The following is a 25923-nucleotide window of genomic DNA, read 5'->3' as shown; positions in this document are numbered from 1 at the left end:
AGTTTTAACAATCAGGGCGCACTCAATCACAGCCACATGCGATCAACTTGACATGCACCACACATGGATGTCAATCCGTGTGATTTTTATTGTTATCTGTTGACACAATTACCTCATGGCTAGTCTTCGATTGTGAGTAACACTCGATTCGCCAGAGTGTGAGCCTCCAAAGGACAGCGTATGAGTACCTCCAGCCGCTCCCTTGTAACCTTGGCTCCTCCGCCCATACCATTGTTCTGTGCATATAACTTTATACCAACTTAATCCATGATACCCATGATTTCTATGCATTTATTATTTTATATTTTATTTTTATATTATAACTAGCAGCCCGTCCGGACGTTGTCCGGGTATGAATTGCGGCCGGCCAGTAGTATATTGTGTTGTAGGATTTCGTTTTGATAGCATTTCTTATCTGTGACAGGCCTGTGAAACGCTCCGATTCACAGTGCACTGCTGATGCACTTAAGAGTGCGCGTTCAGTAGTGTGTTAACTCGAGTTTCCCTACTTTATTTTTCCTTGCAATATTGTATAGCGCAAACTCGACAACATGGCATGAGCATAATTTACATTACCGAAGAACACATTCATTTGGGGTAGGCACGGGGAGACAACGCAATTTGCATGGAATCACAGGATGTTGAGCTGATGCCGAGAATCGAACGTAGCTCCCCAGCTCTAAAGTTCGCAATTCTAGAACTTGTGGCGGGAGGTGTGTCTAAAAGTGTATGTCGTGCTGGCCATCAATGAGAGAGACCTGTGCATTTTTCAAATCAGTGGTGAAAAAATATGAGTATGTTGCTGGAGATGTGGGCCGCCGTGCCATCAATGTACTTACCGGGGAGGGTAAACACCCATTATTCTGCAACTTTCTTTCCGCATACCATCACTCCGCATACTTTCATTACGAAAGTACCATGACTCCGCAATGCCATTATAACGCATGGCATTACATTTTATATGCTTTTACCACGCATACATTTACAACGAAATTCGTTGTAAATGCATGAATGGTAAAAGCATGTTTTTTTTAATGTTTGGATAAGGTAAGTATGGGTATAGGGGTATATGTTTTGGGTTACTGAGGTATATGTTTCGGGGTGTTTGGGTATTTTAAGGGTTCAGATATAGTTTTGGGTTATGGGGTACAGGGGTAGTTTTAGGGTTTAGGGATAGGTATGGGTTTTGGGGTACAGGGGTATTTTTAGGGTTCAGGGCTAGGTTTGGGTTTTGGGGTATAGGGGTATTTTTAGGGTTCAGTCTTAGGTTTGGGTTTTGGGCTACAGGGGTATTTTAAGGGTTCAGGGCTAGGTTTGGGTTTTGGGGTACAGGGGTATTTTAGGGTTCAGGTGTAGGTTTGGGTTTTGGGGTACAGGGTTATTTTTATGGTTCAGGGCTAGGTTTGGGTTTTGGGGTACAGGAGTATTTTTAGTGTTCAGGGGTAGGTTTGAGTTTTGGGGTACAGGGGTATTTTAAGGGTTCAGGGCTAGGTTTGGGTTTTGGAGTACAGGGGTATTTTAGGGGTCAGGGGTAGGTTTGGGTTTTGGGGTACAGGGGTATTTTTAGGGTTCAGGGCTAGTTTTGGGTTTTGGGGTACATGGGTATTTTTAGTGTTCAGGGGTAGGTTTGGGTTTTGAGGTACAGGGGTATTTATAGGGTTCAGTGCTAGGTTTCGGTTTTGGGGTACAGGGGCATTTTTAGGGTTTAGGGATAGGTTTGGGTTTTGGGGTACAGGGTATTTTTATGGTTCAGGGCTAGGTTTGGGTTTTGGGGTACAGGGGTATGGGTTAGTGTTTAAGGGTGTTGGGGTATTTTAAGGAGTAAGGGTGGGTTATGATTGTGGGGTGCAGAGGTATTTAAAGGGATCAGGGTAGACACCCAGAGCTGGAATGTACAGAACCTGGGAAGAAAAAACAATGAAATATTGGGCACAATGCTCGCTTGGTTTTTTTCTGTAATCCCGCGCCCCGCACACGCCCACACCACCAGCCCATGCCCACAGCACACGATATGAGACATGGCATAAAGGGCAGAACGTACCACACGTACCACACGCCCCCATCGTTTGTCACGCCCCAGCACACGCCCACAGCACAACGCAGACACGCCCACAAGGGACTACTTTGCTGGCACGGTTCTTTTACCTGGTGGGCGTCTGCATAGCCTATGTCCTTCTGCTGCAACTGCCCTTTCCAACGCTGTATTGGGTGTTGTGATTGGTGTTGTGGTTCCTGAGATTACCCACCTCAAAGGTTTGGGCTCTCTCTTTATTATATTAGTATAGATATAGATCTGCTTTGCCCAACATGTATGACCTTGCTATTCCAGATTGTACACTTTCACCCCTTTATACACCGCTATTAATGATACCATACCATGCCCGCCCTAGTCTCCCTCTCGTGCTATTTTCACCCTGGAACCCCTGCTGGCCATGACACACAAGCATCCACGGCATCCATCCTTGTCACCGCAGCGGTGAATTCGGCTTTCCTCTCGTCTCACTACTACATCGAGTTTGCAGTGTCCATGTCCTAGCCCGCGCACGCACTGAGGGTTATACGGTACCTCCTCGTGTACGCAGACCAGAGCGTTATTCAGCAGCCAAACAGTTGGATCCTGCCAGACTGCTTAAAGCGATAGCTTGCCCGCGCCTTAGGTAAGACCTGCCATGCTCCGTGGCCCACTTTACCAACCCCACCCCCCTCCCCGCCTGAAGGTTGAGGTTACATTTCCCCACTCTCGTTTTCAGGCATCATTCCAGGCACTTATCTCCCCACCACGGGCTCCACAGCGAAACTGTCATCTCTTTGCTAAGACTGCGGATCATCTATACAGTTGCCATTTCACCACGTACAGTGGTAAGTAATTAAATTGGTAACCTCGTGATCCCTCCTTGAGACATTGTTAGCTCCTACTCACCTCATCCTTTGTTTTCCCTCTGTTTTCGCCTTGACATTTACTACAGAACCCGGCTGGGTTCACTGGGCCCGATTCACAGAATGAACTTACTACTTTTGGCATTCACAGAATGCACTTACTACTTTTGGTATTCACAGAAGGAACGTACTCATTTCGGTATTCACAGAAGTTAGGACTACTAACTTTAGGACTCCTAAATGCCTTCTGTGAATACCAAAAGTCTTAAAATTACGATTTTTCTCAATTTAGTAGTAGTAAAGTTAGGAGTCCTAACTTTACTACTACTAAATTGAGAAAAATCCTAGTTTTAAGACTTTCGGTATTCACAGAAGACATGTAGGAGTTCTAAAGTTAGGAGTCCTAACTTTACTACTACTAAATTGAGAAAAATCATAATATTAAGATTTTCGGTATTCACAGAAGGCATTTAGGCGTCCTAAAGTTAGTAGTCCTAACTTTACTACTACTAAATTGAGAAAAATCGTAATTTTAAGACTTTCAGTATTCACAGAAGGCATTTAGGCGTCCTAAAGTTAGTAGTCCTAACTTTACTACTACTTAATTGAGAAAAATCCTAATTTTAAGACTTTCGGTATTCACAGAAGGCATTTAGGAGTCCTAAAGTTAGTAGTCCTAACTTCTGTGAATACCGAAATGAGTAAGTTCATTCTGTGAATACCAAAAGTAGTAAGTGCATTCTGTGAATGCCAAAAGTAGTAAGTTCATTTTGTGAATCGGGCCCGTAGTGAGTAATTGTGCTCTCTTTTCACCCACAGTTTGACACACCCCACTTCACATGTGTATTAGCACTATATACTCAGGTAATTACCCTTTTTAGCCTTCCCAATAGCCTGCCCGCACAAAAAGATGTGCCTGCTCTGACCGTCCACATTCTTTCATTTCCCTCGATGTCCCACACATCGTAGGTCCTGACGAGACCCCATATTCTAGTCGGGTCGAAACGCCGTCGACGATTAGTGGAAGCGAACCCTCAAGATAGCACTCATGATTGTATAGAGTTGCTTCATTATTCTGTATGACCTCATATAAAAAAATGGTCACTTCCTTTGATGAACATTCCTTTGAAACGTTGTTTATACTTTCACTAAATGTCACTTAACTGTTGTTTTTTTTTTGGTTCTTATAGTACACTTGGGACACTTCGCACTGCCAGAAGTTTATTTCTGTACATTACGTATATGATTATGTATAATCTTTTGCGATTTCCTCGTAACAATACAAATTAATTCTTTCAAACAGCCTTGGTGTTACGTTTGCTCTCTCTTTGACATTCCTATTAACCTCCTTTTAGATTTGCTATCATGCATTTTAGTTACCAATGAATAGTATTCTAATACTCCACTGGAACCGTTGTTTCTTGTATAAAGAGTGGTAAAGGGCAGCCCATTTCCTTCACCCGTACCAAAGCTGACACTGTGCTTCTGGATTCGATCCCCTTTGTTGACATTATTTCTTATGTGGGGGTACTTCAGAGTGGGATGCGTACGTTGGCCAAGATACTCTCATAGACATGCTGACACCCCCTGATCTCTTCCCTGATCAGGATGCCTGTTCCTTACTGTACCAGGCTATCTTTTTGGAGGCAGCAGAGACTCAAGTGCAGTCAAAATACTGTAAACCCTGCTACACCTGGAGTGCTTCATAGGGATTGTAGATGGACTGCAGATAGTGACGGAGGCATTCTGGAAGGACGTGAAGGAGAATATTGTTTACTTTCCTTTACCTAATACTTTTTACTTGATCAAGAAATGTACACAGAACCATGAAACCATCTAAAAGAGGCCTGGCTGTTTAGTGATTGTTATATTCCGTGTTATAATAGGACAGTGCAGTTCAAAAGGGCAACCACTTGTTTTGCAATGAGGTTGTGCACAGGGGTTGCACAGATGATTACAAAAGTAGCCCTGGAGAAGGGGCATGGCTAGCGGCCGAGTGTGATGGCCGCTCTGCCCGACCTGTGGCTCAATATCCCGACACTTGCAAACACAACAAGTGATGGACAGAATGTGGATCAATGTCACACACTCACCCCAGTCCAAGGATCTGGGCCTAAATCCATAGTTATTTTGCACTCCACACCACCCTGGGTTAGACAATGGCGATATGCAAATCAGCTCTGACCCTGAGCCTCATGGGAACAGTCCAGTCCGAACTACAAAAGCCATGTCCTTCCCAGAACGGAATCAAGCATCCGAGGACCGGACCGGTTTCGAGGTAACACCTCTCATCAGCCCGGCTAGCTTGACTCCAGTGGTGTGGAGTGCCTGGGACCCACGTCTGGGCATCCCCAGCGCACTTAGGGCGGAAATTGCAAACACAACAAGTGATGGACAGAATGTGGATCAATGTCACACACTCACCCCAGTCCAAGGATCTGGGCCTAAATCCATCGTTATTTTGCACTCCACACCACCCTGGGTTAGACAATGGCGATATGCAAATCAGCTCTGACCCTGAGAGCCCGACACAGCCTGAACATCCGGGCAAATTTGAGCAGCGGCGGCGCGATCTGATGCCTAACACCCTCTGGGAGGTTCCGGTGGGAGATTCTCGGGGCCGTGGCCCCCGGGAGGCGATGAGCGAGCTGTTGGAGGGCTCCGGGGCTGAACTGCACAAAATGGCGACGCCGTCGTGAGCACCGAGCTAGGATGTGGCCGGCTCTACAAGAGACCCCTCATCTTCCTCGGCTACCGATTTTCACCAGCCTGACTCTCTAGATGCGAGGAAGCGACGTTGAGGGACGGCGGGGGACAGACCCCATTGTGGACTCCCGGACTCTTTAAGGTGCGGATGTGTCGGCCTGGGGAGCGGTATTAATTGAGGCCCTGGCTTCAGGGCCTAGCGCTGATTGGCACCGGGGGGAGCGCCGAGTGAGGGTGTGGCTGGACTGGTGCGGGCCCCCACCTCCCCCCCTCTGACTGAGGACCTCTTTCCGCCTGGACCCTTGGACGCGGGGGTGCCGCGGAGGGGGGCAGTGGATACCGGCCCCCTGCAGGAATTCTCTCCGACTTCGTGGAGTCCAGAAGTGTCGGCCTGGGGCGCGGCACTACTTGCGGCCCCGGCTTCGGGGCCTGGTGGTGCTTGGCGCCCGATGTTGCAGGGCTGAGGGGAGAGAGGCTGATAATGATGCAGCGGGGGCCAGATTTGATGCGTTTTGGTGCCGACCTTGATGCACGGCCCGCCCCCACGTGACTCCTGCAGGGCCCTGGGCGGCCTACCGGTCCCGCATGGCGCTGCCAGGGTGCTTCCCTGTGATACCGCTGCAGTCGCCTCCCCGGGCCCATGGCTCATCGCTGAGTGGACTTCTGTGCACTTTATGGTTGTCGGCGGGGAGGGTGGGGCTAAGCTTTTGGGACCAGCGTGCCATGCTACAGCGGGCAGGGGGCAACTGATGTCCCCGCTTCCCCCCCCACACCAGACTTGTTTCAGCCCCCTCTCTTGATAGTGACATTCCCTGGGGGCGTTCTCCTACATTCCTGCCTGTGACGTAGTGTTGATCGGTGGGCCGGAGTATGATTTGGCGGCTTGATCTGTGACGCCAGTGTGAAGGGGGTGCCGGTGTCCGCCGCCACGTGCTATCTGCACATCCCCTGCCGTCGATTGCTGCTGGTGAGTGCGACTTGGATCTGAAGTGCCGCAGGTTACCCGACGAATACACCAACAGCCTGCTAAGGGTAGTTATCGGCCCCACCAGGGGGTTATAGACCTGGTGGGCGACACAGAGGGGCTGCTGGCTATTATCATTGTACGTGCCCCTGGCTAGCTCTCCATGATGACAAAGAAAATGGCAACGGGGGGCCGAGGTTCCAGGAGTACCCATCAGGCCCAGTTGTCTAAATTTGCCTGGAACAAAGGAGGGGCCAAAGGCGACTCGCCAAGAGCGGACATAGAGGGCGCGGAAGCATCGCCCACCCCGGCCAAGGAACCAACGCTTCACAACGTCCTGGCGTCCATAGGGGGTATGCGTACATCAATGGACTCTGTCACAACTGAGGTCTCCCTGCTCTGTGCGGATTTGAAACAAATTTATGAAAAAGTGAAAGCTACAGGAGGACACCTCTGAGTTACAACATCAAGTGTCCGACCTGTAAAAGAAACAGATTCGCATGGCGCAACAACTGTATGACTTTGAAGGGAGGGCCCATCGGAACGAAATACGAATCCTTGGGGTTCCGGAAAAAACAGAAGGGCCTCCTGCGGACCTCTTTGTGGAGGAGTTGATCACGAAACATCTGAAGTCTAAGGCACTCTCCGCTTATTTCTCCATTGAGCGAGCTCACAGAGTGCCAGGCGGATGACCCAAGCCTCCGCCGCGACCCCTGATTGCAAGAGTTTTTAATTTTAGAGATAGGGATAATATTTTGCAGGCTTCCAGGGCGGGTCCCCCGCTGAAGATTGACAACTATGAGGTCTCCTTCTTTCCTGACTTTACGGCGCAGGTCCAGGCGGCACAAAGACGCAGCTTCCAGGCCGTTAAGCAGGAACTCCACAGTAGGGAAATCAAGTATGCCATGCTCTTTCCGGCCAAATTGGTTTTTTGACTCTCCTGATGCAACTTGGGAATGGTTGGAGGGATGGACAAAGGTCGGCCACGCGAGAGGTACCCGCCGAAACAAGGCAGATTGGAGGAAAGGTGGGGAGCCTGACATTCCAGCGACAGAGGCCGGGATGGAAATAAGCGGCCTAGACGAGCAGGAGTGAGTGGCATTCATGGGCACCTGTCGGACCGACCTATGATGACATTCACAAGTAATGGGCGGGGGATGTATTGGGGGGGGTTACTTGACGGGGGATTGGACTTTGGGGGGTGCCTGAACTCAGTGTTCCTGTTATGTAACAGGTCAGATTTGCGATTTTCTTAGACATGTTATGATATTATTCTAAAGGTTGTGTCTTTAAATGGTAAGCGATATTCTATTATAGACAATGTAGTTGCCACAGGTTGGGGGGATCGCTTCACCTCTGCGTGTTTAGCATGGTTGGGGGAAGTACAGGCATTCTGCCGTGTTATGGGGTGGGTAGTTGGAGGTCCACAGGCAGGGGAGCAGGCGGGGGGTGGAGGGGAGTTGGAGGGGGATTCTGGGATACGGAAGATTGATGGTATTGACTGCTGTGACAATGTGCAAATTGTGTTTACAGTGGCGGAGAGGGGGAGGGTTTCTTGGATTTTGTTTTTGGTTTTGGCTATGGGCTGCATTTCAAAGTTCTATATGCTAAGGTGCATGATACAGTGATGGGCTCCCAAAGATGTTTTGATTGTGATGGCAGACGACAAATTGGGTGGCCTGATAACGGACGTTAGCGCCCCGGTTATGACCCCGGTGTCTCCTATGACCTTGCTTACTTGGAACGTGCATCGGTTGGAGGATAAAATTAAGCAGGGATTGGTACTGTAATATGTACGCCGTACAGCCCTTGCACTTGTATTGCTTCAGGAGACGCATTTGGTGGGGTCGACCTGTAGGGCTTTAGACCCTCTGGGGATACACGATGGTAGTGCACAATTTTCCACTGGCTCTAGGGGGCTGGGCATTTTGGTGCGCAAAAGTTTTCCTTTGATTATACAGCAGGTATGGAAGGATACACAGGGGCAATTTGCAGCCATCTCCTGCTAGTGGGAGGGGAGGAAGTTCAATGTGGTGACAGTGTACATTCCACCAGCCCTTCATGCTATTGCATTTCCCGACCTTAGTGCTTTTTTTTTACGTTGCCGGAGTGTGAGCTCATACTAGGGGGCCACTTCAATGCAGTTATAGACGATGGGCTGGACCGCCATCCCTGCAGAACGCCGGGGTCGGGTAAGTCTCGACTGGCTGGTTTTTACAGAGGCACTATGTGAGAAGTTGGCCTGATATATAGTGCTCACTATTCTAGTGATCACTGTGTATCATACCAAAAGAACCTTATTGATGAAGTGTGGCTCAGGGGTTAGAGGCGGCAGACCCGGAAGCTGAGATCGGTCCTGGACCAGGGTTCAATTCCCCGCCTCGGCGGGTCTTGGGCTAAAAATTCCACGGACTCGATAATTCTCGCTCCGGTGCCTTCTCGACTCACGGGTTCACACTCTGCGACTCTGGGCAATAGCTTGCTTAATCTCCACAACGGCCCCTCGAGGCGGGATGCCTGACTTTCACCTTGTGGATACCCGCTGGGGCTATCACACAGGGGAATATCAGGACGGGTTCCCTAAGCAAGCGCCGGGACACCCACTGCGGGTAGCTGTGCGCTATATAAGCTCAACTACATTTACATTTGCATTTACATGATTGGTTGTAAGTCAACCTTATAGACCAGCTATCCTAGTAGCGTGGACAAAAGCAGTCTTTAGGCTAAACTCTAGAGGGCGTGTTAAGCCAGCTGTTTTACCATCACATATACCCCTTGAACACCAAGTGAAAGGACACCACACAAGTTGTTATGAAAATAAAGTATATTTACTTACAACTAGTCTACCCTGAACTCTTTATGAGTCAGGGAGCTAAGCACAATACAAAACTCTTACGAAAATACTTCAAGTTGCACAATTTACACAAATGCCCGAGGGGCACGAAAAACCATATACACTAAAAGTGGAATGCAAAATACTAGCAGGTAAGTAACTCGATCCAGAGGCTTAAGGATCGCTAGGACTACACTACTGGACCCTAAGGTTAGGAGCAGGAGCCCTAGGGAGATCGGGTGCAGAGTGTGCACTCTCATGCGGGATGCGGGACAAAGTCTATGGAGGCTAGTATTTCTAAAGTCACTGTTTTCGGACGAATCCGACTAGGTAGACTCAAAACGAAAAAGGATCTGGACACTTAGATAGTGAACCTGCGTTGGAGCACCAAAATGCTCGGGTTACCTAGCCCAGGGGCTGCGGCTGCATTGGGTTCAAAAGACGTCGGGAATCCTCGTTGGAGTCTATGGAGCCTGAAAGAAGAAGTTGCTGGCAGGCGACCAGTGAAGATGTTCGGTGTGATCAAAGCCTGGATCGGTGATGGAGACGACCTGAAAGCAGAGGGGACTCAGTGCTTAATCACTAGCCAGTGATTGTGTGGGCACCAGGATGGCACCGGATGAAGTCACCTCGACCAGGTGAGTGGGCGACGCTGGTCTCTGCAGTCACATGGGCTAGGAGGCGTTGTCGGCGACCAGGCTGGAGGTGCGAGCTTTCCACTGAAGGTGTCTGCTGTCGGCGATGCTGGAGCCAAGATGGGGGCAACAAACCTTGGCAAAGGCAACCCACGCGGTGGAGTCAAGATGGCATCTGGAGTGGACCAGGAGGGTCCGGGGTGCTCCTCTTTTGGAGGGGAGCAAGGGCCAGTCTGGAGCAACCAGATCAGCGGTGAAATCGTCGTGGTACGTCGTCAGGAGGGCCACTAGCCAACGGGCAAGTGACCGGACAACGCGGTGAGCAGCAAAGAGCAGAAGGGCCCCACGCAGATCTCGTGGATGCTGGGGGGCTGGACTTCGGTGCTGGAGCTGCTCAGAGTTGGGGCTTCTCAAACCCACGTGCACTCATTCGAGGGTCCCTCGGAGGTCGTGCTGGTTAAGCGTTGTGCAGGTTTTGAAGATGGCCGGTCCCTTAGGTCTCGTCACACCCACGAATCTCAGCTGGGCTGATGATGCAGGTAGAGGTCAGAGATGCCAGGGAATCTGGGTCTCGTCGAGCTGGTCAGTCTTGATCCGGAGGATGGACGTGCAGCAAACCGCAATGCTTAGGTGGTGCCTGCGGGTGCAGGGTGGCTACTCCTTAGCCACAAGGGAGAGTCTTCAGAAAGTATCAAGAGTTCCTTTCGTGGAAAGTAGTTCAAGATTCAGAATTATCTAATTTTGGAAGGGGGCCCTCTCCTACCTTTATTCTAAGAAATGGGGCTGGCACGCGACTAGGTCCTGCCCATGGGTGGGACCAGGAGGGGGGCGGTTACACCCCTCTCCCTTGTCCGGACTTTCCCCAGCTCAGGGGCTGGTGTGCCCCTGGAACTGGTTTGAGCCGGCATATGCACAGTGAGCACTGGGGTGCCACTTGCAGTCACCTTCCTCTCAGCCCTGCCTACCTGGGATACACAAAACCATGTCTGGGATGGTGCTAGCACCGCCCCTGACAGGAAACCCTTTGTCCAAGCTCTCCTCGCTGGAAGGACTCCCAGCAGCAGGAGGTCAGACTTGTGTCTGTGGTGGCAGCATCCATTTTGTGATGCTGAGGCTCGAGTTAACTTTAACCGGGGTTCGCAGTTACATACATGTTGTGTCCCTCTAGAAGGGTGGAATGCTAACCCCGTCGCCAGAATTGGCGAGGGGTTAGTATTCCAATTCGCATGACACCTTACTTGACATGTTTTGATAAAGCGATACCAAAGTTGGCAAATAACCGCGCGGATTATAATGCACTTAAGAGTATATGGTACGCTTTATCATGGAACAGCTATTAGGACTTGGTTCTGCAAGCTGCAAACGGGCTCAGCTCATGCCAGAGCACCATCTCACATAATTCCAAGCACTCTGCCTTCAGGATTGTTAAGGCCTGCCATAGGAGTGACTGATAGGAATACATGTGTCCATTTTAGGGTTAGATATAGGAATACTATATCTAAAGCAAAGGGTGTTTACATCACCTTGCCCCAGCTGTCGTGAAGTAAGTTGTGTCAGATTTGGATGGCCAGCCAGGGGTGTTATAATACATGCTGCATCCCCAGGTAGGCCCTGGGTACACCTATGCCCCTTTTATACCTAAGGTATGCTGTACAGGGACTGATAAGGTGGCCCAGTACCAATTGGTAAATGCACCTAAGGTACATGTGAGACAATTTAGAGAGAGAACAGCTAGGCTGTGGGTCTGATTAGCAGGCCCACAGCCAGGGAAAGTCGTAAACCAGTGAAGCAAAAAGCAAAAATCGGGGGTGATCATAGGATTGCAGACCCCACTCTCCTACATAACCCCCCCCCCCCTAAACTTAGGGACATTAAACTAACCTTGACCAGGTGAGTCTTCTTGTTCTAAGTGGAAGTACCGGAGAGACCATCTGCATTACCATGGTCAGTCCCTGGGCGGTGCTCCACTGTAAAGTCCATCCCCTGTAGGGAAATGGACCACCTAAGAAGTTTGGGATTTTCACCCTTCATTTGATTTAGCCATAAGAGGGGCTCATGGTCGGTCTGAATCTTGAAGTGAGTGCCAAAAAAGTATGGCCTCAGATTCTTCAGGGCCCAAACCACAGCAAAGGCCTCCCTCTCTATATCTGACCAACGTTTCTCTCTAGGGGTCAGCCTTCTACTTATAAAAGCAATGGGCTGGTCATGACCATCAATATTCAGTTGAGAAAAAACAGCTCCCACACCCAACTCAGAAGCATCTGTTTGGACAATGAATGGCTTGGAGTAGTCTGGACTCTTGAGAATAGGTGCAGTGCACATGGCCTGCTTTAGGTCATCGAATGCCTTCTGACAGCTAACTGTCCACTGAACTTTCTTTGGCATTTTCTTACTTGTCAGGTCATTAAGTGGAGTCACAATGGTTCCATAATTTCTGACAAATTTTCTGTAGTAACCAGACAGGCCCAAGAAAGTTCTGACCTGTGTCTGGGTGGTTGGAGGAGCCCAGTCCTTTATGGCCTGTATCTTGCTCTCCAATGGTTAAACTTGGCCTCCACCTACAAGGTGGCCCAAGTATACAACTTGACTCTGCCCTATCTGGCACTTGGTAGTCTTGATAGTGAGGCCTGCCTTTTGTAGGGCCTCCAAAACTTTCCTCAGGTGGATCAGGTGATCCTCCCAGGTGGACCTAAAGACAGCAATATCATCTAGATATGCTGCACAGAAGTCATCCAGCCCAGAGAGAACTTGGTTCACCAACCTTTGAAAAGTGGCAGGTGCATTTTTCAAACCAAAGGGCATCACCACAAACTGGTAATGACCTCCTGGGATAGAAAATGCTGTATTGGCCTTGGCATCCTCAGCTAACCTGATTTGCCAATAGCCAGCTGTCAGGTCAAATGTGCTCAAGAACTTGGCAGAAGCCAATTTGTCAATGAGCTCATCTGCTCTTGGTATTAGATGGGCATCTGTCTTAGTGACAGCATTGAGACCCCTGTAGTCTACGCAAAACCTCATCTCTCTCTTACCATCTTGGGTGTGAGGTTTAGGCACCAGAACTACAGGACTAGCCCAAGTGCTCTCTGAGGGTTCAATGACTCCAAATTCCAACATTTTCTGTACTTCTTGTTTGATACAGTCCCTGACATGGTCAGGTTGCCTGTAGATTTTACTCTTTATAGGCAGACTGTCACCAGTGTCCACCTCATGGGTGCATCAGTTTGTCAGACTGGGTGTCAGAGAGAACATTTGTCTGAAGGATTGAAGAACCTGCTTACAATCCTCTTGCTGATGCTCAGAGAGGCTGTCAGAAAAGACTACACCATCTACTGACCCATCATCAGGGTTCTGAGTGAAGAGGTCTGGGAGAGGGTCACTCTCGTCCTCCTGTCCCTCATCTGTGGCCATGAGCAAGCTCATTGCCTCCCTGTCGACAAATGCCTTGAGCCTGTTCACATGAAGTACTCTGTGAGGGCTCCTGGGAGTTTCAAGGTCAACCAGGTAGGTGACCTCTCCCTTTTGTTCAATAATGGTGTAGGGTCCAGACCATCTGTCTTGGAGAGCTGCTGGGGCCACTGGCTCCAGCACCCACATCTTCTGTCCTGGGTGATACACAGTCAGGACAGCCTTTTGGTCATGCCAAGCTTTTTGGAGTTCTTGGCTGGCCTCCAGGTTTTTAGATGCCTTTTCCATGTACTCTGCCATCCTGGAGCGGAGACCAAGTACATAGTCCACTATGTCTTGTTTAGGCTTTTTGAGAGGTCTCTCCCATCCTTCCTTCACAAGACACAGGGGTCCCCTTACAGGATGCCCAAACAGAAGTTCAAAAGGGCTGTAGCCAACCCCCTTCTGTGGGACCTCTCTGTAGGCAAACAAAAGGCAGGGTAAAAGGATGTCCCATCTTCGCCTAAACTTTTCAGGTAACCCTTTTATCATCCCTTTGAGGGTCTTGTTGAACCTTTCAACAAGCCCATTGCATTGTGGATGATAGGGAGTGGTGAACTTGTAGTTGACACCACACTCTTTCCACATAGCAGTCAAGTATCCTGACATGAAGTTTGCACCTCTGTCAGAGACAACCTCCTTAGGAAACTCCACTCTAGTGAAAACTGAGAGTAGGGCTTGGCCACAACAGGAGCTGTAGTGGTCCTAAGGGGAATAGCTTCTGGATACCTGGTGGCATGATCCACTACCACCAGTATAAATCTGTGCCCAGATGCTGTTGGGGGGTCCATTGGTCCAACAATGTCAATCCCCACTCTTTCAAAGGGTACCCCCACCACAGGTAGTGGTATAAGGGGGGCCTTTGTTGTGCCACCTGATTTGCCACTGGCTTGACAGGTGACACATGAGCGACAAAACTCCTTAGTGTCCTCAGACATATGGGGCCAGTGAAAGTGTGGGACAAGCCTGTCCCAAGTCTTGTTCTGGCCTAAGTGACCTGCCAGGGGAATTTCATGGGCCAAGGTGAGAAGGAAACCTCTCAGAGACAAGGGGATGACCAGCCTCCTGGTAGCACCAGGCTTGGGGTCTCTTGCCTCAGAGTAAAGAAGTCCATCTTCCCAATACACTTTATGGGCACCTGTGGCATTCCCTGCAGCCTCAGCAGCAGCTTGCTGTCTGAGGGTCTCAAGAGATGAACAGTCTAACTGTGCCTTGCTCAAGTCTGCCCTGGAAGGTCCCCCTGCACCAAGAAACTCAACCTGTTCAGGCTCAAGTTCTTCTAGGACAGTTCCTTCTGGGGTCTTTGGGTCAGTCTCCTGTGAGAGCTGATCCTCTCCTTGAGGCAAGGGGAAGGCACTGCCTAAACCCTACTGTTCTTCTTCTTGGTTAGTGTCTGGTCCATTGTTCCAGGATCCAGTACTAGTTCAGCTGGGCATTTCTTGGCCTGTAACCTAGTCACAGCAAGGACATGTGCTGACAAACCTAACATCTCCACATGAGTCCTATACTCCACATCTGACCATAGGGAGGATTCCAAATCATTGCCCAAAAGACAGTCCACTGGGAGGTCTGAACTAACAACAACCCTTTTGAGGCCATTTACCCCTCCCCAGGAGAAATTAACAAGTGCCATACTATGGTTGGTAGTGACATTGCTAGCGTTGGTCACTAGGTAGTCTGAACCTAGTATTACCTGATCAGGGTCCACAAAGTTTGGTGTCACCATAGTGACACTGGCACAAGTGTCCCTGTAGGCCTGAGCCAATTTTCCATTGATTAAGGGTGTCTGTCTATACTTGCCCAGAGTACTGGGACTTATTGTAGGGGTCAAATCCATGTCCCCAGTACAAACAAGAACAGCCTGGGTAGGTACTCTGACTAGGTCAGAGCCTGGCTCAGATACCAATGTCAAACCCACTAAAGTCTTAGGGGGAACACTACCACTACTAAATGAACTAGGAGTTGCAGGGGCCTTAGGGGCAGTAGTGGTAGGAGCTGGGCCTTTCTTGGTGCAATCACTAAACCAGTGAGTATTAATTTTACAGTATTGGCACCATGGTTTCTTCTGACAGTTGTTCTTCTTTTTCTGGGAGTTTTGGGACCCACCCTCCTTAGATTGTTGGGACCCTGTTGAAGACTTCTGGTCATTTTGTTTACTCTCATTACCCTTCTGGTCTGCTTTCTTCTGGCCACCACCCTGGTTCTGGTTCTGCTGCTTGACCCTTGTCCTGACCCATCTGTCTGCCTTCTTTCCCAATTCTTGGGGAGAGGTCAGATCCGAGTCAATAAGGTGCTGATGCAACAACTGATTTTGACAATTACTTAAGATTGGTTCTCTCATAATTAGGTTATACAATCCTGTATAATCAGTAACTTTACTTCCCAGTAACCAGCCTTCAAAAGCCTTAGTGGCACAATCTACAAAGTCAGCCCAATCCTGAGACTGAATTTTCTGGGTATCTCTGAACAGCAACCTGTACTGCTCAGTTGTTAGGCCAAACCCATCAATCAGTGTATTCTTCAGGACTTGGTAATTGTTAGCATCCTCAGCTCTAGTAGTGAGGAGCATATCTCTACCTTTGCCTTCAAAGGAGAGCCACAAAATAGCTGCCCACTGACTCTGGGGGGTGCACTGGACAGTGCAGGCCCTCTCCAAAGCAGTCATCCATTTGTGGATGTCATCCCCTTGTTTAAAGGGGGGCACTATTTTACTCAGGTGTCTAGTATCAAAACTCCTGTCCTTATCTCTAGGGATAATGCTGCCACCAGTGAGGTCTGCCCCACTCAATTTCTGCTCTCTAGCAAAGGCAATTCTCTCCTTGGCAAGGGCAAGTTCTTCCCTCTCAATCCTCAGATTGACTTCCCTCATCTTAGCTTTATGCTCTCTTCTCTGAGGGGATGTCATCCCTCTGTGAGAAGATGCCTGAGAGCCATTGGTATGAATGTATCTGTTAGAGCCTCTGGAGAGAGACCTAACTCGGCCATTCCCAATGTTAAGCCTGCCAGAGAGTGGCCCTGGGGGTCCCCCAAGTCCATTTTCATGCCTGCTTAAGTTGGTCCTGGTGAGCCTACTGACTACTACCTGACCTTTGTCTGCCTCATCCCCTGACAACTCCTGATCCTCTTCCTCCTCTTCACTTCCTGTTCCATTGAGGTTGAGGTCAGGGTCCCCAAGGGTTCCCTCTAAGGGGGGCATGCTCCCATCTGGATTAGGGGGGCCTGTGTTAGAAGCCCTCCTGCCATCATAAGTCTCTAAGAGACCTATCAGAAAAGGAGTGGTAGGGTTAGAACCCTGTTTTAGCTTCCTGGAGGTACACAGTTGTCTCATCTCCTGGAAGCTTAGAGCTGCATATCTTGACATGACCTGTGGAGGGTCAATGACCACTAGGGGAGTCTGTGAAGATTCTCCTTGGTCAGACATGCTTTCTAGTGAGGTGTAAGTGGTGCACTTACCTACACTATTTGTTTGCCTACTGATCCCTTGCTAAGAGTTGTAGTCAGGGTGTGCTAAGCCCTGTTACACTACAACAGCTGGTTCAGTAGAACTCAGATTATTCTAAGCTAAGTTATATGTACCTGGGTACTTATGTGATCTTTCAAATGATATTCTTAGGATACGTGCGAGGTAAAACCAACAGCAAGCTCAAATCCCAACCGCTGCACACCAATGTGAGAAGTTGGCCTGATATATAGTGCTCACTATTCTAGTGATCACTGTGTATCATACCAAACGACCCTTATTGATGATTGGTTGTAAGTCAACCTTATAGACCAGCTATCCTAGTAGCGTGGACAAAAGCAGTCTTTAGGCTAAACTCTAGAGGGCGTGTTAAGCCAGCTGTTTTACCATCACATATACCCCTTGAACACCAAGTGAAAGGACACCACACAAGTTGTTATGAAAATAAACTATATTTACTTATAACAAGTCTGCCCTGAACTCTTTATTAGTCAGGGAGCTAAGCACAATACAAAACTCTTACGAAAATACTTCAAGTTGCACAATTTACACAAATGCCCGAGGGGCACGAAAAACCATATACACTAAAAGTGGAATGCGAAATACTAGCAGGTAAGTAACTCGATCCAGAGGCTTAAGGATCGCTAGGACTACACTACTGGACCCTAATGTTAGGAGCAGGAGGCCTAGGGAGATCGGGTGCAGAATGTGCACTCTCACGCAGGATGCGGGACAAATTCTATGGAGGCTAGTATTTCTAAAGTCAGTGTTTTCGGACGAATCCGACTAGGTAGACTCAAAACGAAAAAGGATCTGGACACTTAGATAGTGAACCTGCGTTGGAGCACCGAAATGCTCGGGTTACCTAGCCCAGGGGCTGCGGCTGCATAGGGTTCAAAAGACGTCGGGAATCCTCGTTGGAGTCTATGGAGCCTGAAAGAAGAAGTTGCTGGCAGGCGACCAGTGAAGATGTTCGGTGTGATCCAAGCCTGGATCGGTGATGGAGACGACCTGAAAGCAGAGGGGACTCAGTTCTTAATCACTAGCCAGTGATTGTGTGGGCACCAGGATGGCACCGGATGAAGTCACCTCGACCAGGTGAGTGGGCGACGCTGGACTCTGCAGTCACACGGGCTAGGAGGCGTTGTCGGCGACCAGGCTGGAGGTGCGAGCTGTCCCACGAAGGTGTCTGCTGTCGGCATTGCTGGACCCAAGATGGGGGCAACAAACCTTGGCAAAGGCAGCCCACGCATTGGAGTCAAGATGGTGTCTGGAGTGGACCAGGAGGGTCCGGGATGCTCCTCTTTTGGAGGGGAGCAAGGGCCAGTCTGGAGCAACCAGACCAGTGGTGAAATCGTCGTGGTACGTCGTCAGGAGGGCCACTAGCCAACGGGCAAGTGACCGGACAACGCGGTGAGCAGCAAAGAGCAGAAGGGCCCCACGCAGATCTCGTGGATGCTGGGGGGCTGGACTTCGGTGCTGGAGCTGATCAGGGTTGGGGCTTCTCAAACCCACGTGCACTCATTCGAGGGTCCCTCGGAGGTCGTGCTGGTTAAGCGTCGTTCAGGTTTTGAAGATGGCCGGTCCCTCAGGTCTCGTCACACCCACGAATCTCAGCTGGGCTGATGATGCAGTTAGAGGTCAGAGATGCCAGGGAATCCGGGTATCATCGAGCTGGTCAGTCTTGATCCGGAGGATGGACATGCAGCAAACCGCGATGCTTAGGTGGTGCCTGCGGGTGCAGGGGGGCTACTCCTTAGCCACAAGGAAGAGTCTTCAGAAAGTATCAAGAGTTCCTTTCGTGGAAAGTAGTTCAAGATTCAGAATTATCTAATTTGGGAAGGGGGCCCGCTCCTACCTTTATTCTAAGAAAAGGGGCTGGCACGCGACTAGGTCCTGCCCTAGGGTGGGACCAGGAGGGGGGCGGTTACACCCCTCTCCCTTGTCCGGACTTTCCCTAGCTCAGGGGCTGGTGTGCCCCTGGAACTGGTTTGAGCCGGCATATGCACAGTGAGCACCGGGGTGCCACTTGCAGTCACCTTCCTCTCAGCCCTGCCTACCTGGGATACACAAAACCCTGTCTGGGATGGTGCTAGCAACGCCCCTGACAGGAAACGCTTTGTCCAAGCTCTCCTCGCTGGAAGGACTCCCAGCAGCAGGAGGTCAGACTTGTGTCTGTGGTGGCAGCATCCATTTTGTGATGCTGAGGCTCGAGTTAACTTTAACCGGGGTTCACAGTTACATACATGTCGTGTCCCTCTAGAAGGGTGGAATGCTAACCCCGTCGCCAGAATTGGCGAGGGGTTAGTATTCCAATTCGCATGACACCTTACTCGACATGTTTTGATAAAGCGATACCAAAGTTGGCAAATAACCGTGAGGATTATAATGCACTTAAGAGTAAATGGTACGCGTTATCATGGAACAGCTATTAGGACTTGGTTCCGCAAGCTGCAAACAGGCTCAGCTCATGCCAGAGCACCATCTCACATAATTCCAAGCACTCTGCCTTCAGGATTGTTAAGGCCTTCCATAGGAGTGACTGATAGGAATACATGAGTCCATTTTAGGGTTAGATATAGGAATACTATATCTAAAGCAAAGGGTGTTTACACCACCTTGCCCCAGCTGTCGTGCAGCCAGCTGTGTCAGATTTGGTTGGCCAGCCAGGGGTGGCATAATACATGCTGCAGCCCCTGGTAGGCCCTGGGTACACCTATGCCCTGGATACCTAAGGTGTGCTGTACAGGGACTGATAAGGTGGCCCAGTATCAATTGGTAAATGCACCTTGGGTACATGTGAGACAATTTAGAGAGAGAACAGCTAGGCTGTGGGTCTGATTAGCAGGCCCACAGCCAGGGAAAGTCGTATACCAGTGAAGCAAAAATCGGGGTGACCATAGGATTGCAGACCCCACTCTCCTACACACAAGGCCTCACGGATGGGTGGAGGTTTAAACATCCCAGGGAACGTGGGTACACTTTTTATTCGGGGGTACATAATAGTCTCTCGCGCATCGATTTTTTCTTCCTCTCAGCTGATAGTCTACCCCATTTAACGGAGGCACTGATAGGCCCTAGAGGTATCTCCCATCATTCCCCGGTCCCCCTGACCTATTCCTCTTATTTTAAAGCTCAGGGGGGAATTTTCCAGATCTCCCCCGGCAATTTACAGATCCCGCAAATTAGAAAAGAGCTGGTCATGGTTACAAAATATTATTTCCAAGTAAATACGGATTCGGTTCGCTCGCCAGGGGTCCTGTGGGAGGCATATAAAACGGCACTAAGGGGCCAAGCGATAGCTTCTATAACGGGTCACAAGCGAGCTGTAAACGCTGACCTCCGGGTGATTGAGGCTGACCTGGCTGTGCTACAGTCACGACACGAGGAAGACCCTACTGAGGAGGCTGCGCAACAGTTGCGCCTCAAACTGGCTGAATTCACTGAATATCAGCGGGCTCAGGTTTGACAGCGGCTCCTACGCACGCAGCACACTATTTATGAATTTTGGGATAAGGCTGGAAACTCCTGGCCTGGCTGGAAAGGAAGGACAAGGCCCAAAGGACGATAGTGCAGCTCCGCACCCCAGAAGATGGGGTAGTCACCACTTCTGCGGACATCGTAGATGCCTTAGCAGACTAATATGAGACAGTCTATACCCCACCGCCCACATGTCAACAGAAGAGGCACAGACTTATATCTAGGATATACGAATACCCTCACTGTCAGACTCCCAAGCCACACTCTTGGAATCTGAATTCACGAAGGATGAGGTTCTGATTGCGATACATTCCTTGCAATCGGGTAAGGCCCAGGGACCGAACGGAGTCCCTATAGAATTCTACAAGCGCGTCTCTGACCTCACAGCCCTGCATCTTTTGAAGATGTTTGTAGATAGCCTGAATAAGGGGAAATCGCCGCAAGACCAGCGGACAGCCACGATAATCGCTATACCGAAACCCGGCAAGCCTCCAGACGACTGCACATCCTATCGCCCGAATTCATTGTTAAATGTGGAGGTGAAAATATTGGCGAACATGATAGCTAGTCGACTGACCCTGCACTTGGAGGCGCTTATCCACCCGGACCAATCCGGGTTTATGCCAAACAGGAACACCGCTCTAAATTTGAGACGGGTCCACACGGTAATGGCACAGATACCTAGTCTTTCTGAACCGGTCTTGATTCTATCATCGGATTCCCGAATGGCTTTCAACATGGTCGAATGGCCTTATCTCTTCGTGGTTCTTCGGCATCTGGGCTTCGGCCCCAAGTTTTGTGCTTGGGTGAAGTTATTGTATATAAGACCCCTCGCGCATGTAGTGGCTAATGGCCATATCTCCAGGGACTTTCAACTTGGTTGTGGCACGCGTCCGGGATGCCCTTTGTCGCCCCTGCTCTTCGCACGGATCCTAGAGCCTCTGGCAGCATGGATACGGTGGGACCCCATGATTAAAGGACTTAGCTGGACCGAGTCGTGGGAGGATCGCATATCATTGTATGCTGATGATATCCTTCTCTATCTGACCCTGCCCAGGCGATCAATCATAGTACTCCTTAACATCTGTGACATTTTTGGAAGGGCTTCGGGATAAACTATAAAATGGTCCAAGTCGGTATTATTTGTCCTTAAGGGACCCCCACCGCTGCTTCCGGCTGATTGCCAATTGGTGATCACTGATGGGCCCTTTAAATATCTAGGGGTCTGAGAAAAGCCCAAACAGGAGGCCTTTTTTCGCCATACTTGGTCGCCCCCGCTTGAACGATTCCATACTGATGTGAAGCATCGGCACACCCTACCACTGACCCTTCTGGGGAAAGCGGCGTTATTCAAAATGATGACTTTACCACGGCTATTGTATATCCTTGAAAATACTCCGTTTCTTGTGCCTCTAAAATCTTTTACGTCTATAAACTCACTAGTCTCGGGTCTCCTCTGGGGGGACAAACCAGCACGCATTTCCCGGCAAAAGTTAGTTAGGGGCTGGTTTGATGGAGGCATAGCACTTCCGGACATTCAATTATAATATTGGGCGGCCCAGTTAAAGACCGTAAACCACTGGCTTCACGCTCCACAGACTGAACCGGCGTATAAAGCGAACAGGTATGACCTAGGTGGCGGAGGGGTGCTGGCCACGCTCTATGACCCAAAAAGTGCGGCGGCCTTACTGGGCCCCACGGCCCACACAGTGAGGTTGTGGTACTTGGCCTCGGCTCGCCTTAAATGTAAAGATAGGATCACGCAGATGATGCCACTCTGGTCATCGCGTCAACGTGGCTGACTCTGCAACAGTAGGGGATTTGAGGCCTGGGACGTGATTGGCATCTCAACGGTTGGAGACCTTTGGAGGTGGGGTGCCGACCTTACATTTGACCAACTAGTGGATCACTTCGATTTAGTGCATACGGAACGATTCCGGTACTTGCAGGTTAGCCATGCCCTCAAGTCAGTGATTCCATCTGGTGAAGAGCTGCCTGAATCTACCCCACTAGAAGCTACACTGCTTACGGAGCATATACCCATAAAGGCGACCTCGTTGGTTGACCGTAAGCTTGTCAATAACCTGCCTGACCCCACTCTGAGGCTAAGGACAGCCTGGACTGAGGAGATAGGTGATTTTGACGAGACAGACTGCCAGGCCGCACTTTTCTCTCCTCAGTAGGTTGCTGTGCCATCCCGGCTCCGATTGATACAGCTGAAAATGTTACACCGAGTTTATTATACTAGGGTCACTCTTCAAAAGATAGGGAGAATTGCACATCAGTATTGTTTGCGGGGTTGCGGGGAGGAGGGAACCTTCTTTCATACCATTTGGGACTGCCCCTTGATTGCCTGTTTTAGGGCCACGGTTATGCGGACCATATCACAAGTAGTTAAGGTCTCACTGATTCCGGAACCGCGCTGCTGCTTGTTGAACATTTGGGAGCCTAACGATCTTAATCACCCCATGCAGGACTGGGCCACGCTAGGTATTATGTATGCTAAACGTAATATAGCAAATGTTTGAGGGTCCCCCTTAGTGCCGGCGCTCAGGGACTGGTGTGCTGATCTGGAGTCTGCGATGGTAGCGGAAAGACGGTGTATCTGAATCGGAAAGGTCTGCGGAAGTGGACCAAGATTTGGGGAGAGTGGAATGAGTATAGAGGGCTCATTTGCGAACCACCGCAGTTAGACAGTGATAGCGACTCCGAGTAGAGGGGGGGGAGATGAGGGGTTCCGGGAGCGGGGTGGAGGGACTGATGTATTGCCACAACTGTATTGTTTTCTTTAAAATGTATCGCTGTATTTGATTTTACTCGTCTTTTTGATTTGCACTATTACTGTATGCCTTGAATGTCTTCTAAAATGCCCATTGTTTATTTTGTACCAATAAAATTGTTTAAAAAAAAAAGTAGCCATGGAGATGGCTTGTGCCTCACACAACCAACAGGGCAATTTTGCCTCAGATTGTGTCTTGTTGTCTGCCATATTTATTATAAGTAAACATTTTGTTCACTATTACTATGGTCATGATAAAGAAAAAATGTTTCAGTGCTCCTTATTTGTGTCCAACTGTTTCTGCTGGCCAGGTCTTACAAAAAAACCCTGTCTAAGCTTGTCAGGCTTTTCATGTTGATCAGGCATTTCCTAGATGATCTCTGTTCTTAGTGGATATGTGCTACTTTGCATGCAAGTGTTGGTACTCAAACCAGAATGTCACCTATATGTCAAGCTGTTGGTCACCTGTTTATTTGCAGCTTCACAAAGCATGGAAACGGTGAACCGGGCCTACCAGCTCAAACTGGCTGTTCTATTGAACCGCATGGATATAGCCAAGAATTACGTCTTCAAAAGTGGATGGAGTTGGAAGGTGAGAGGGGCTCAAAGGTTCTTAATTGTCCCTGCAACCTTTCAGAGCGACTCATTTCTATGTGGCCTGACACCTGATCCGAAGAGATAGCAAAACCAGTAATCCCTAATCATGTCATTGTGCAGAATCTTCTTCAGGAGTCTCTATTTTTGTTTGGTCGCTGGTCTCAAATCCTGAATGGGGTATTGTTGTCTCATCTACAGCTGGCATCTCTGGTCTCTTTTTACACTCAACGATGATGAGTTCTGATTATAATGCGCCATCATGTAGCGGTTAGTAATGATTTCTTTTGATCTCTGTGTGTAACGTTATTGATGGCTTGGGTATGATTTTCTGGCTTATCTGCTGTTGGGGGTAGGGGAATGGGGGACTGAGGTTATCTATGTTGTGACCCATTGGTGTGGCATGTCTGCTGCTCGTCTCTTACATCTCTGCCTTTGGTTACTGGCTGCTAGACCTGATTATATTATCACTTGATATTACCACTGTGCAATAGCTGCTACTGGAATCTTTTTATCTCTGTTTTGGTTCACTGAGTCCTGGTCTGAGTTAAGATGCCATTGTATGGTTATCTATGCTAGATCCTCTTCTCTGCTTGTTTTCCTGGTTTTCCTGTCATATGCTGGCATTCTTTCTTTGTTAGAGGAGTTCTAAATGGGCATCTTTGGTCCTTTTGTTATGTAATGCGCCACACAACTAGTATCTCTTCTATTCCCTTAGGGTAAGTAATAAATCATTTTGTATTTTATCTTTCTGTGATATATTGTGCTGGGTCTTTGCGCTATATCTGTGTTAATCTTACTATTACCTCTCCATTATTCTTCAGGTTTCAAGGCAACATTGCATAACCTCTTAAAATTTTGCAAATGTAAATCATTGTTTCTAGTGTCCCTGATTCTCCAGGGCTGCTCCTAGATGTCACCCACAGCCAGGTGTAGTGACTTACAGCTTCACCCTTCCCATGACTAATCTTCCTTCCTGGATATCCCTAATTACTGAAGAGACTTATGAAGGGCCACAAATGTCATGGCAAGTCTGCCACGTCGAAGTAAGGAGACACAGTGGCTCTAGTTTGGACAATTCCACTACCAGCAATCCATCCCGTCTCTTACCCTCTCTCTACCCCACGGTAGGAAGCAACTTCTACACCACCCAGGAACACAAGATCATCTTCAGTGGGATTCACTTCCACTACTATCCTGGGGATTTTTTGTTTTTCTATTATTTTAAAAACAAAATTCACAACTTCTCTGCAGGAAGCCTATTCATAATCCATGGACAGATGTACTACTGCTCAGCTGGGGACAATCACCCCATTGCGCCCATGGAAAAAGGAGGTTTCCAGTTCATATAAGGGTAATGGATGGAGATAAAATAGTAAGATGAATTGAACATGCTAAGGATGGCAAAGGCAAATAGAAAATAAATTGCAAGAGGGTATGGAAATCAGAAATGTGCGACGGTCGGGTAGGTATGTGAGATGTACTCTAGGAGCACAACAGGGGAATAATAGAATGAATGTATGGAAAATGCTGATAGATTTCTATGCACCATACTCCAGTACATGTGTTTCTCATAATGAACAACTACAAGAAATCATCTTTAGTAGTCTACTGGCCTTTTAATAGCCAAAAAATGTTGTTTTCTTTTCTTTGCGGTTGTGTTTCAGTGGGGACACTTTGCTCTTTTTTTTATTATGCTCAGTGAATCAAGTGCTTCATGTATCTACAATTATGCACTAAGAAAATGGATACATTTTCTCAGAAACACATATAGTGAATATAATTGTGACACAGTGTGTACAGCATTATTTGCATGTATGGGCTAATTAGCTTTTTGAGTATTTGGATGTTTGTTTCTGAATGGTACATAGGAGTGCCTTTGTTTTGTTAGAGAACCGGTATCTACTGAAGCACAGTGTTAGAAACGGGTAGCGGGGTGCAGAGCGGGCAGGCCAAACTCCGTAGGAAATGTGTAAAGCATCCGCGCAGCACACATGGGCGACACACAAGGCACACTATAAAAAGAGACTCCACACCAGGTTAGGTGTAAAACAGCAAATGTATGATGCAGAACATGTTAGGATGTCACCACAGGTATGAACACCGTGCCAACCGGCACCAGGTAACCATTTACACAAGGGGAATATTTAC

At 48.8% G+C, this 25923-nt stretch overlaps 1 protein-coding gene across 1 annotated transcript in view; it reads left to right on the top strand.

The window, feature by feature from the left end:
• Nucleotides 1–25923, top strand: part of LOC147693350 (transient receptor potential cation channel subfamily M member 2-like) — a 1918272-nt gene that overhangs the window by 760929 nt on the left and 1131420 nt on the right. The window contains exon 15 of the mRNA XM_086933680.1: nucleotides 23658–23770. Within this exon, the coding sequence (XP_086789806.1) occupies nucleotides 23658–23770 (113 nt within the window). The remainder of the gene's footprint in view (nucleotides 1–23657; nucleotides 23771–25923) is intronic.

This window comes from Lissotriton vulgaris, chromosome 8 (assembly GCF_964263255.1).
Source record: "Lissotriton vulgaris chromosome 8, aLisVul1.2, whole genome shotgun sequence".
Lineage (NCBI taxonomy): Eukaryota > Metazoa > Chordata > Amphibia > Caudata > Salamandridae > Lissotriton > Lissotriton vulgaris.
This window is presented reverse-complemented; position numbering and strand designations above follow the sequence as displayed.